At 46.8% G+C, this 12,629-nt stretch overlaps 1 protein-coding gene across 1 annotated transcript; it reads right to left on the bottom strand.

Moving 5' to 3' along the window:
* Positions 1–1,957: 1,957 nt before the first annotated feature.
* On the bottom strand, positions 1,958–10,893 carry LOC123465815 (pregnancy-associated glycoprotein 2-like). Its single transcript, XM_045165830.1, has 9 exons — positions 10,782–10,893; positions 9,550–9,703; positions 8,466–8,583; positions 8,244–8,362; positions 6,837–7,030; positions 5,600–5,716; positions 3,877–4,018; positions 3,697–3,792; positions 1,958–2,256 (listed from the first exon to the last, which is right to left on the bottom strand). The coding sequence occupies exons 1-9, from the start codon at positions 10,880–10,882 to the stop codon at positions 2,104–2,106; spliced, it is 1,194 nt and encodes a 397-aa protein (XP_045021765.1). The 5' UTR covers positions 10,883–10,893; the 3' UTR covers positions 1,958–2,103.
* Positions 10,894–12,629: the final 1,736 nt, after the last annotated feature.

Below are 12,629 nucleotides of genomic sequence, written 5' to 3'. Positions count from 1 at the left end.
GCTAGGCTTCAGCAGTACTTGGATTGAGAACTTCCAGATGAACAAACTGGGTTTAGAAAAGTCAGAGGAACCAGAGATCAAATTGCCAACTTCCGTTGGATCATAGATAAAGCAAGGGAATTCCAGGAAAACATCTAGTTCTGTTACACTGACCACATGAAAGCCTTTGACTGTGTGGATCATAACAAACTGTGGAAAATTCTTAAAAGAGATAGAAATACCAGATCATCATACCTGTCTCCTGAGAAACCTTTAAGCAGGTCAAGAAGCAACAGTTAGAACCTTACACGAACAACTGACTGGTTTAAAACTGGGAAAGGCATATGACAAGGCTTTATATTGTCTCCTTGCTTATTTAACTTATATGCAGAGCACATTATGTGAAATGCCAGGCTGGATGAGTTACAAGCTGGAATCAAGGTTTCTGGGAGAAATATCGACAACCTTAGATATGCAGATGATACCACTCTAATGGCAGAAAGCAAAGAGGAACCAAAGAGCTCTTGATGAGGAGGAAGGAAGAACATGAAAAAGCTGGTTTAAAACTCAACATTAAAAAAACTAAGATCATTGCTTCTCAGCCTTTTGGTTAAGATCAAGTGAAAAAAACTAAGATCAACGCATCCAGTTCCATCACTTCATGGCAAACAGAAGGGGAAAAAGTAGAAGCAGTATCAGACTTTATTTTCTTGGGCTCCAAAATCACTGTGACAGTGAGTACAGCCATGAAATTGAAAGACACTTGCTCCTTGGAAGGGAGGCTATGAGAAACCTAGACAGCATATTAAAAGGTAAAGACATCACTTTGCCAACAAAAGTCCATATAGTCAAAGCTGTGATCTTTCCAGTAGTCATGTATAGACCTGAGAGTTGGATCATAAAGAAGGCTGAGTGCTGAAGAATTGATGCTTTTGAATTGTGGTACTGGAAAGACTCTTGAGAGTTCTTTGGATAGCAAGGAAATCAAGCCAGTCAATTCTAAGAGAAATCAGCAATGAATATTCATTGGAAGAATGGATACTGAATCTTAAGCTCCCATACTTTGGCCACCTGATGTGAGGAGCCAACTCGTTGGAAAAGACCCTGACACTGGGAAAGATTGAAAGCCAAAGGAGAAGAGGGCAGCAGAAGATGAGATGATAGGAGGGCATCATCGATTCAATGGACATTAACTTGGGCAAACTTGAGGAGACAAAGAGGGACAGGGAAGGCCTGGCATGCTATAGTCCACGAGGTCACAAAGAGTCAGACACTACTTAGCAACTGAACAATAATAACAGACATTCTTCTAAATGAGGAGGGGATGGAGCTGTCGGGGCAGTCATAAACACTTTCATGGTCTAGAACATCCCCCTGACACTTCTTTGATGGTGCCTCACCATGACTCCAGTCACCTGGTTCTGGAGGAAGCTGTCAATCATGTTTGCTGGGGAGCAGGGTCACTTGCTTAAGTAAAGCTAATCATAGTACCACCTGCCCCCATTAGGATGGTTGGTCCAGGGCTAAACTTATGATCTGAGGTAGACCAGTCCTTTATATCTCTTACTGGTAAAGTGATGTTTTCTGAGCTTCTTTCCTTCTGAGCTATATACTTGAGGGATATAAAACCTTGAGACAGGCAACTTCAGAGTCCTTCACTAAATGTAGAAGCCTGAGGGAAGAAGGCTTTCAGGCTTTAAGAGTCAAAGATGCATAAAGGGAAGGAGCAGGGGAGACAAAGAGTGAGACAATGGCTTCTGATTTCTCATAAGAGAAATCAGTGCAGTCACAGAGATCTTTGGCTCTGCTCTGGTTCGTGTGTCCAGATCCCCAGTATCCTTCCAATAAGTCTCCCCTTTTCTTCAAGCCAGCTGGAGTTGGGCTTCTCTCACTTGTGCTTCAGACTTGATTCTAGATCCTTCCCAAATGTGATGCACCTCCCTGACCCAAAGAGAGGCACCTATTCATATGAGCACCATTGAGATGAAATCCTTTATTTCTACAGAGAATAGGGCTTTGCAGGGCAACAAACACAGTTCACCAGCATCCCTGGCCCCACCCAGGGTGCCCTCACATGAGTATGTGTTTGGAGTGGGCCTGATTGACTCCTGAAGAGGCCAGAATTTACACTGCGGGAGCCAGGCCAATCCTGTTGTTTCCTCGATCGAAAACCGAGAAATACAGCCTCAGGAAGACCTCACCCAGGATCCAGGTCTCCGACTCGTTCACACGCTGTGGGCGCACGAGAAAGTTGCTGAAGCAGTAGCCCGACAAACTCTGGGGAAACAAAAATACATAGTAGTCAGCCTGAGCCCTTACCTGCCTCCCTCATCAATATCCTGACAAGTTTCCTGGTTTTACTTCCTTCCTTTGGTAAGAATCAAGTGACTCTCTCAGCAGTGGTGGAAGTAGGGGCTCTTCCAACAACTAGAAGGGCCAAGACATGAGGTTGCCATTAGGTAGGAAAAGGGGCAGACAGGCAGGGATTATAAGATGCAAACATATAGAGAGGATGGATAAACAACAAAGTCATACTGTATAATACAGGGAACCATATTCAACATCCCATGATTAATAGTAGTGGAAAATAATATGAAAATATATATATATACACATTTATAATTGAGTCTCTTTGCTTTATGGCAGGAAAAAACAGATCATTGTAAATCAACTTACTTCAATAAAATTTTTAAAAAGAGAACAAGAATGGCCCGTAATTCCCTGCTGTTCTTTGCTCCCTCTTTTCTCTACAGAAAATGCTGTTTCTTCTCCTTCCCCACAACCCTTTTCCTTAAAACTGTGCTCAAGCCCTCTACAAAGCCTTCCTTGACCCACACTCACCCTCCCTGGTCACTCCAGGCTGGGTTAGTGATTTTCCCTGGTGCCCCCAAGTCTGTAGCCCTCATCACCCTTAATCTGCCCCCAGAACCCCTTTGCCCAGCCCCCAGGGGTGCCATTTGCATGGAATCCAGTTTAGATTTGCATTGACCAAGAAGCGTGCCTCAGGTCTCCATGAGTCTGGGGTTTTAGAATTAATGAAATTCCCTGTCTTCCTCAAAAGCTTCTTTGAGCACATTAGCCTGCTCTGAACTCCCATAGAGAACTGACATTAAACCTCAAACGTGTGCAAGAGTTGTGCAGTCTCTGTGCACCCTTTACTCATATTAGCACCCACCTGAGGAGTCAGGTATCCCAACTCACAGATGGGGCACTGGGGCTTAGCATGGGGAAGTTGCAGCCAAAGACTAGGGTAACCACATAATTTATGATCCCAACCTGGACACTTTCAAGAAGGGAAGGGAGACTGTTAATCACTAGAGTGGGAGAGAACACTGGGTCTGTCCCCAGCCAACCCTCCTTGTCACTTGGCTATTTCACAGATTGCTAGAGCTGACTTTCCATGTTCGTGCATCTGAGGGCTCTGTTTGAACTAAAGCTGTTTAAGGCAAAGGCCCTTAGTGTTCCCCTCTCCTTGTGACTCCCACTACGCCAGCATGGGGTAGTGACTCCACACTTATTTCAGGAGGATGGATGTCCCAGACTGTCCTTTACTCTCAAGTGGTTGATTTTGTGGGAGGCACTGGCCCAGCCCCGTGGGCTCAGCCACATCTGCAATGATGTGGCTGAGCCTGCAGAGGGCGCCCTCCTCCCAGCAGCAGTTTAAGGGTTCCTGCAAGTCCCAGATTTGAAAACCAGCCCCCAGGGTTATCCCCTCACTTGGATGTAAGCTTGGGCGGGTACTGGATAGTCTATCCCATTGATAGTGAAGACAGCAGGAGGCAGTGTCCTGATGGCTTGGCAGGAAACCACGTGCTGAAACAGAAAGAGGGAGAGAGGTTGGCTCTGCTGATCTTTGTGTGGAGAGCCTGGGAGTGACCCCGTGGAGTGACCCTTCACCTCACGACCGATGGGCCTGGCATGGATGAGTTTCTGGATTTTGCTGACCGGTCCTCTTGGGCCACGCAGAAAGGCAGTCCCAGTATCCAAGAGGGCCTGGCAGCCACGTTTACAAGCAACCACTGTCCCGTTGATGGAGATGCTGAGAGAAAATGGGATAAAACAGGCACCAACATCACTCTGAAATCTCCCCCACGACTGCCCCCTGAACATGACTGCTTGACTGTCTCCTGAACAGCCTTTCAACCCTTGCCCTGACTCTGTTTTCCTTTGCTATGGCCATTTCATCCTCTTCGACTTCCCTTCAGTTATTGAATGCACCAGCTCTTTCATATCTGAGGGCCTTGGCATGTGCTGATCACCCTCCTAGAAGACCATCTATCTCCTTGGTCTAGATGATTTCTTCTGATCTTTTAGTTTCCAGGTTAAACGTCACTTTATCAATGAAGTCTTCCCCCTAACCCAGATCAGGCTTCTGTCTTGCTCAGTCTCGGTAGACTCTTCCCCATGTTTAGCAGGTGCCGAGGTGGTAATTCACTGTGTGTGAGTCATTTTGGGTGCGTCTGCCTCACTAGATGGGAGGGCAAGTTGTGTCCTCGGTGCCTCCCCCAAGTGCCCAGCACACAAGGGATGCAAGTGTATGCTTGTGAATGAATGAATGAATCCATGAAAAAATGAATGAGGAACATCCAGATACCTATATCTGGTGTCTGACCAATAATAAGAGTGAATATGGAGGTTCCCTGAGGCAACAGGTGCTCAGAGTGTTAGTGGGAGGGAGACCCAGGCTGCCCTGGGAAAGGTTGTCTTCCTGCACCGCCCCTTCATCTGGCTCAGACACTGAGGCCCTCAGCCAGGCAATGCCTGAGCTAGCCCAGAGGGCCACTGAAACACAGCAAAGCATTTATCTGAGGGTATCACACAGATTCCCATCAATTATTGCCCCTTGTTTTCAGGCCACTCCTGAATCCCAGCTTCCTGATTGCTTCTGTCATAGCCCCTGCCCCACTGTGTGCCTTGGAAGAAAAACAGGTAGCTATGGCTAGGAAGGTATCTCTCTGTTTGATTAGCTTTCAAATCTCAAGATTGCAGCCAACCTCTCTCCACTGCTGGGTAGCTTCTCCTTAAGAAGACCAATTTTACCGGTTTATTAAGGCCTTGCCCTGTTTTTAAACAGGCAGTACTTTGTACTGAGAACTTTCTCAGTCCCAGGTAGCCCTGGACAGTTGGTCATCTTATCACAACCATGTTCAGGCTGGTGAAATTCTCCCTGACCCTCTTTTCACTACACTTTAGGTCCTCAAACATGTTCCTCACCTCACAGTGTGGTGAGTGCAGCCCTCCCCCAGCTGCACAGGCCTCTCTGGACCCCATTCTCCTGATTAGAGCCCTGATCAGGCGGCCTGGGGTGATTATCAATCCATGGGTGGTGTGTCTATCTGTGTGCTTCTATGTCTGCATGTGTCTCTTTGTGTCTTGGGTGTGTGTGTGTTTATGTCTGCATATCACTGTTTCTCTATGTGTCCGTGTTTGTGTCGGTATTTGTGTGCCTTTGTGTGTTTATAAGTCTGATGCTGTGTGTGTTTCTATGTGGGTCTTTTTGGATGGAGTCTGTGTCTGTGTGTGTGACTGTGTAGCTGGGGTGCATTCGTGTGTGTCTGCATGTGTCCACGTGCACATGTGGGAGGCTCACTTGGGGTGGCTCTCAGAGGGAGAGGCTTACCTGTCTATGTTTATATGCCAGTTGCCCACTTGGGACACTGGTACCCAGTTGAGTTCTCCCTTATAGTAGGCACGGTTCACCCCTCCAAACATCACCACGCTGCCGTTCTCCTTCTGACTGTGGAGAGAAGGAAGAGAGGATCTTGTTGGAGGAGAGTAACGCCACACGCTATCTGAGGGTTGTGCTTATCCACCCATCAGAGGCACTACTACAGAATCCATTTTACAGATGCAGAAATCGAGGCTCAGAGGGATTAAGTAGTGGACCCAGGTTGGTCACAGCTAATGAGTATCACAGAAGAAGTTCAAAGGTAGGCAGCCAGGCTGGGTTTTCGCCACCCAACTTTCTAAGGAGGACCTGGTCCTGTATGGCTACTTAAATGCTCAGAAATACCCTCAGAGGATACCGTACTGGAGGAGTCTGGCTTCCTCCTTGTCTAGCCTGTCATTTTTCAAAAACAGCCGAGGCTCAAGGACAATGAGGGTGAGGGTTCAGTCTCACCCAGGGTTGGCTTCACGAGCCTGTGACCTGTGCTGTTCATGGGGCTCTCCCTGTCTTGAAATCCAAATACTTGTTAAACAAAGGGCCCCACATTTTTATTTTGCACTGGCTCCCACAGACTGTGTAGCTGGTCCTGGGCTCCTGGGGAAGTGTTAGTGCAGAAGGAAACATTCATGCCACCCCTCTCCTTCTTTCCATATCAAGTGTGTCTGTGTGTGTGTGTGTTAGTCACTCAGTCGTGTCTGACTCTTTGCAACCCCATGGACAATAGCCCACCAGGCTCCTCTGTCCTTGGAATTCTCCAAGCAAAAATCCTGGAGTAGATAGCCATTCCCTTCTCCAGGGAAGCTTCCTGATCTAGGGATCAAACCTGAGTCCCCTGCATTGTAGACACATTCTTTAATATCTGAGTCACCAGGGAAGCCCTTCCATATCAAATCCATCAGCAAATCCTATTGCTTTTTCCTCCAACCTGTTTCCTGACACCTTCCATTGTTCTCCCTCTTCCCCCACCCGCTGGACCAAGTCCCTGCCCCTGAGCCCATGATCATGGTTCTGATCAATAAAACTTTATTTACAAATACCAGTGGTGGGGCCAGGCAAGGCCCTGGGGCCATAGTTACCCTGGGCTAGACTATCTCTCAGAAAACTTCCAGATCATGTGATCTGTAATTTTTCATGCAACTGGAAGCATCTTACCACTGAATTAGAGAGGTCTGGCCCACCTCAGACTTACCTGCTCAAGTAGAAGGCAAAGACAGGCTCAGAAATGACTCCTTGTTTCCACAGGTTGTCGAAGATTGGGGTGGCCCCTGTGACAGTGCGGCGTGGGTAACCTAGTCCCAGGATGCCATCAAAGGGTACATCTTCAAACCCAAACTCCTTCAGGCTTAGGCCAAATGGCTGGGCCACACTAACAAGGTTCCCGATCTGTAGAGAGGAGAGTGTTCCCACATAAAGGATTGGGGAATGGAGCCGGGACTGGGCTGCGGTGTAGATGTCATTAGCACTGCAGAGAAGAACTGAAGCCTGACTGTACTCTGGACTCATCTCAGATGGTTAGACCAAGCTGGGACAGGAATTCGTGTTCCATTTTTGTGGGGCTGTGGTTTTTAACAACACCTGCTCCTCCTGCAAACACCATCTGAGTGAGTCAAATTGGCCGTCATGCCTTCTGTACAGGTGGGGCAACCAAGAGTCAGGACAGGACCCAATGGTGCCCCCTGAGGACAAAATGAGTAGAGAGCAGAATAGCCTTCTCTTCAGCATCACTATGATGTGATGACAGAAATGAACTGAATTCAAGGCAATGCTTATGAATTCTACATCTGCCCAAAGAGACAGAAGCTCCATGGTATAATATCACTTGCAAGGACCTCCAGAAAATTCTGCCTGGGAAACATGCATTTGGGGATGTGTTTGTGTGTGCATGTGTTTGTTCAGGAAAGACAGAGGAAAAAAGAGAGAGAGGAAAGAGACAGGGTGGGGTGGGTGCAGAAATATTCAAGCACTTTGGGGAAGTCAGGCCATAGTTTTTATTATACTGTCAAAATTCCCCTTGAGTGAGAATCCATTTATCAGTCCCCTCCCATGTGTTTGGCCCCCTGCTTTCCCTGTCTGGATACCTGAAGCTCTGTGCTGACCCAGGGACCCTAGATCAGTTTTATCCTCTTCCCAAATTCCCACACCTGCTTGAGTCCTGATTGGCCAGCCACCACTTAATAGATGTGTGACCCTGGCAAGGCCCTTGCTCTCTGCACCTCAGTTCCTTCACCTGTGTCATGAAGCTAATCATAGTACCTGCTGCGTGTGATTGCTGCAGGGTCACATGAGTTATTACCTTGAAAGTGCCAGCATAGTCTGAGAATATAAATGTGGAGTTTTCTCCCCCCTCTCCCTGCTCCCAGTGAAATGAATCTTGAGCTGCTCACGGGCAAAGGAGCTGTAAGTCCACACCCCAAGCCACTGTCTGGATTAGCTATTCTGAGAGTTTGTGTGTCAGCTGAGGCGCTATCTATCCAGGGACAGGGTCCTGAGGGGCAGACATCCAGTCGCTAGGGGACTGCCAGCTGGTCCGGCATCTGTTTTGTAAGCAGTGGTTGCTCCCTGGGCAGTCCCAGCTTAGCTTCTGTTTCCACATTACCCGAACGGTGTCATAGACAAGATATCCCTTTATCGACGTAGAGCTGTAGTTGGTATTGAAGATCTTGTTCGTGGCCTTGAAGGTGGAGGAGTTACAAGGGACGAAGCTATTGTGTTTATCTGCAGACACAAGAGATGAGTGTCCCCCAGGTGCCAAGGATGGAGAAGGGAGTTGGAGGGGAAACACAAGATGGGCGAGGTGGGGAGGGGAGCAGGTACTCACAGCAGCTGGAACTCTGGCAGTATATGGAGGGTACCCACAAGCTAGATGAGCCGGTGTCAAAGAGGACCTGGAACTCCTGAGGGGGTGTTCCAATGTGGATGTTGCCGATGTAGGAAAACTACAGATGCCAAGGTGGGGTGATTAGGGAACACTTGGCTGCACTGGCCACCCTTGATTCGCAGACTGCTGCCACCCTTGAGGTGTCCTGTGTCTCCTGAAATCAGTCTCCAACCACGTCACACAGCCTCTGCTCAGATCACTGCCTGATGTGATTTCTTTTCTTTCTGTTAGGGCTGCATGGCATACTGAATCTTACTGTCTTGACTAAGGATGGAACCTGCAACTTCTTCAACGGAAGCACAGATTCTTAACCACTGGACCAAGAGGGAAGTCGTGGCGCCTTCATTTGAGAAGCTCTCCAGTCTCCTCTTCCAAACTGAGCCCCTTCTCTTACAGATGGCCCTCCTCGATCACACCAGGCCACTTCTTCTAAACTCGGACCATGACCTCTCAACAACAGGCAGGTGGCCATTTTATTTGACAGCTATTTACTCCCTGCCTGTCTCTCAGGATGGCCTGTGCATTCATGAAAAAGAGGTCAGACTTTTCTTCAAATCAATAGCAACACTATAGTGTTAGATTCATATGGGCTCACATGCCATAGGGGCTTATTAACTTTTTTACTGGTATCCATGCATCTGTGGATGCTGAAATACGTCTGTCCGGGATTTCACAACTGATTTGCAGTTGCCTTTATCTTTTGATTGGCATGGCTCACCCTTCATCTGTAACTGAGTGCCTCACTTAGTTCAGAAAGAACAATCTCCCTCAAAATAATGATACACCTTTGGCACAGAAATGGATGTTTATCTGCCCCCTAGTCATTGCTGGGCCCAGTCACCACAGACCAAGAGGTGAGGATGAGACTGCCTTCTCCTCTGGGAATGGGTCCCTGTTCCCCCGTGTTTCTGCCTCTTGCAGGAGCTCTAGCCCCAACATCCCCACTGGCATCTCCACTTGAACCCCAGTGCAAAGCCAGAGCACCAGGGGGCGCTGTGGAGCACCATCCTCCCAACACACTCACATCATTATAGCTCCTCAAGGGATGATGATAAATTATATTTTGATCATTAGCAGCTTTCTGGGACAGGTTGTAAGGGTGTTCCTCAGAGAAATTTGTCAGCAAATTTCTTTCCCTTAGGGTTTCTCGCATGGTCTTCATTTGCGTAATAGGGATTCTTTCACCGGCCATGAGGAAAAGAAAACAAAGGAGTAGCAATCAGCTGTCTGTGTTATAAAGACTGTCATACCTGACGTTGGAACGGCACTATGTATCTTCCAAGCATTTTTATGAGTGTCACCTTATTATCAGGATGCCATGCAATGACCGTGGCAAAGACCTAGGTCTGAACATAGGTTCTGTTGCGTAATCTTGGGTAAGGCATATGACCACTGACGTCTCAATATCCCCGTTGGTAAAAAGGTGGAAGAAAAAAAATCCCCACCAACACCATCCCCTACATAGAATGGCTTGGATATTAAGAGAGATGATGGATATAATGCACCTGATATGCAGGAAGCCTCAGAAATGGCAGCCATTATCATTGCTGTGGTCATCCCACTGTATCCTTCTCAAGGAAGCTCAGGGAGGGAGGTAGAAGGGATTCATCATCCTCTTTAAACAGGGGAGGAATTTGAAATGCAGGGAGTTGGAAACTTGGCTGAGGTCACACTGCTTGTTAGAGCTAAAAGAGCACAGAAATAGTACTACTGATCTTTCTTCTGGGCTCAAGCAGAAGAGAGGAGGCCAGGAGATGGGGAATAAATTAAGGAGGTTAAGAGAAGTCAAGAAGAATGTTTTTAAAAAGGAAAAAATCTAAGAGAGTTTTGCATGCACGGAGACATCCAAAGAGACAGATTAAATAGGGAGATAGAGTTGAAGACAGACACATTCACACAGAAATGAAGAGAGACCAGAGAGGAGACCTAGAACCACATCCAGGAGAAATGTTGTTTATTCAGACCACAGTTGCAGTTGCACAGGTTGTGCACTGAACAACTTCAAGGAATACAATTTTACATAGGACATGATGTGGCTGGACCCCAAGAGTTGTGTGATCCTACAGGTTTGCCTGGAGAGCCTAGAGCCTCACAGAGTCTGTGGCAAAGTATTTATCAACAAGTGAGAGTTGACTTTAGACTGTCAGGAAGTGATTACATTCCCTTCTAACCCTGACAGGTGGAAGAATAAGAGGATGAGAATAAAAAAAAAAAAAAAAGAAAAGGGACGACGTCACTTATAGTCCCCTCACTTACATGACCATGCACTCTGAGAGAGCTACCAGCCCGAAGAGTCCAAGCCACTTCATGATTTCGTCCTCCATTGAAGTGCTCAAGACAGATTGAGTTCTGAGCATGCACTGGCAGTGAAGATTACCTAGCTATATATGCTCTAACCTGCTCTAATGTTCTCCTTTAAGCCACCATGAGTCTGATGAGAAATATGAACCTCTAGATAAAATCTTTGCCTCCATTGGTGACTGTGAGGAGTGGACTTGGAAAACTCTCATAATACAGAAAATTCCACTGTAATCTCTTCCTTCGTTCTTGGGTGAAAAACCAAACTGAACTGCACAATCTAAGAGTGGGGAGACTCGTCCCAACTTGTAGGTAAAACACTGCTAATAAAGTGATAAAGGTAAATGTTAAGGGCCATGTTAGACATTTGTGATCTCGTTGGGTCTTCCTAGCCACTTCATGAGATGCGCATTGCTGTCCTCAGTTGGAGAGGAGACTGCTAGGAGGAAAAGAGGTCAAATGGCAGAGTCGGACATGACTGAAACGACTTGCACAACACAACACGGTGTAGTGACATATGAGTGGCTTTAGGTAGTGGGACAGATGACACAGACCAGAGACACCATTGACACCGAACTGCATCGAAGTTCTATAGTTCAGTTCAGTCACTCAGTCGTGTCTGACTCTTTGCGGCCCTATGAATTGCAGCACGCCATTCCTCCCTGTCCATCACCAACTCCCAACTCCCAGAGTTCACTCAAACCCATGTCCATCAAGTCGGTGATGCCATCCAGCCATCTCATCCTCTGTCGTCCCCTTCTCCTCCTGTCCCCTATCCCTCCCAGGATCAGGGTCTTTTCCAATGAGTCAACTCTTCACATGAGATGGCCAAAGTATTGGAGTTTCAGCTTTAGCATCAGTCCTTCCAATGAACACCCAGGACTGATCTCCTTTAGGATGGACTGGTTGGATCTCCTTGCAGTCCAAGGAGTCTCAAGAGTCTTCTCCAACACCACAGTTCAAAAGCATCAATTCTTCAGCGCTCAGCTTTCTTCACAGTCCAACTCTCACATCCATACATTACCACTGGAAAAACCATAGCCTTGACTGGATGGACCTTTGCTGGCAAAGTAATATCTCTGCTTTTCAATATGCTATCTAGGTTGGACATAACGTTCCTTCCAAGGAGGAAGAGTCTTTTAATTTCATGGCTGCAATCACCATCTGCAGTGATTTTTGAGCCCAGAAAAATAAAGTCTGACACTGTTCCCACTGTTTCCCCATCTATCTGCCATGAAGTGATGGGACCAGATGCCATAATGTTAGTTTTCTGAATGTTGAGCTTTAAGCCAACTATTTCACTCTCCTCTTTCACTTTCATCAAGAGGCTCTTTAGTTCCTCTTCACTTTCTGCCTTAAGGGTGGTGTCATCTGCATATCTGAGGTTATTGACATTTCTCTCAGCAATCTTGATTCCAGCTTGTGCTTCTTTCAGCCCAGCGTTTCTCATGATGTACTCTGCATAGAAGTTAAATAAGCAGGGTGACAATATACAGCCTTGACATACTCCTTTTCCTATTTGGAACCAGTCTATTGTTCCATGTCCATTTCTAACTGTTGCTTCCTGACCTGCATACAGGTTTCTCAAGAGGCAGGTCAGGTGGTCTGGTATTCCCATCTCTTCCAGAATTTTCAACAGTTTATTGTGGTCCACACAGTCAAAGGCTTTGGCATAGTCAATAAAGCAGAAATAGATGTTTTTCTGGAACTCTCTTGCTTTTTCAATGATCCAGTGGATGTTGGAAGTTCTATAGCAGTATTACAAAAGAGCAGTTTTAATATTGGAAGAAATGTGATGCTCTTTGT

Source organism: Bubalus bubalis, chromosome 5 (assembly GCF_019923935.1).
Source record: "Bubalus bubalis isolate 160015118507 breed Murrah chromosome 5, NDDB_SH_1, whole genome shotgun sequence".
NCBI classification, from domain to species: domain Eukaryota; kingdom Metazoa; phylum Chordata; class Mammalia; order Artiodactyla; family Bovidae; genus Bubalus; species Bubalus bubalis.
The sequence above is the reverse complement of the archived record's forward strand: the minus strand, read 5'-3'. Positions and strand labels throughout refer to the sequence as shown.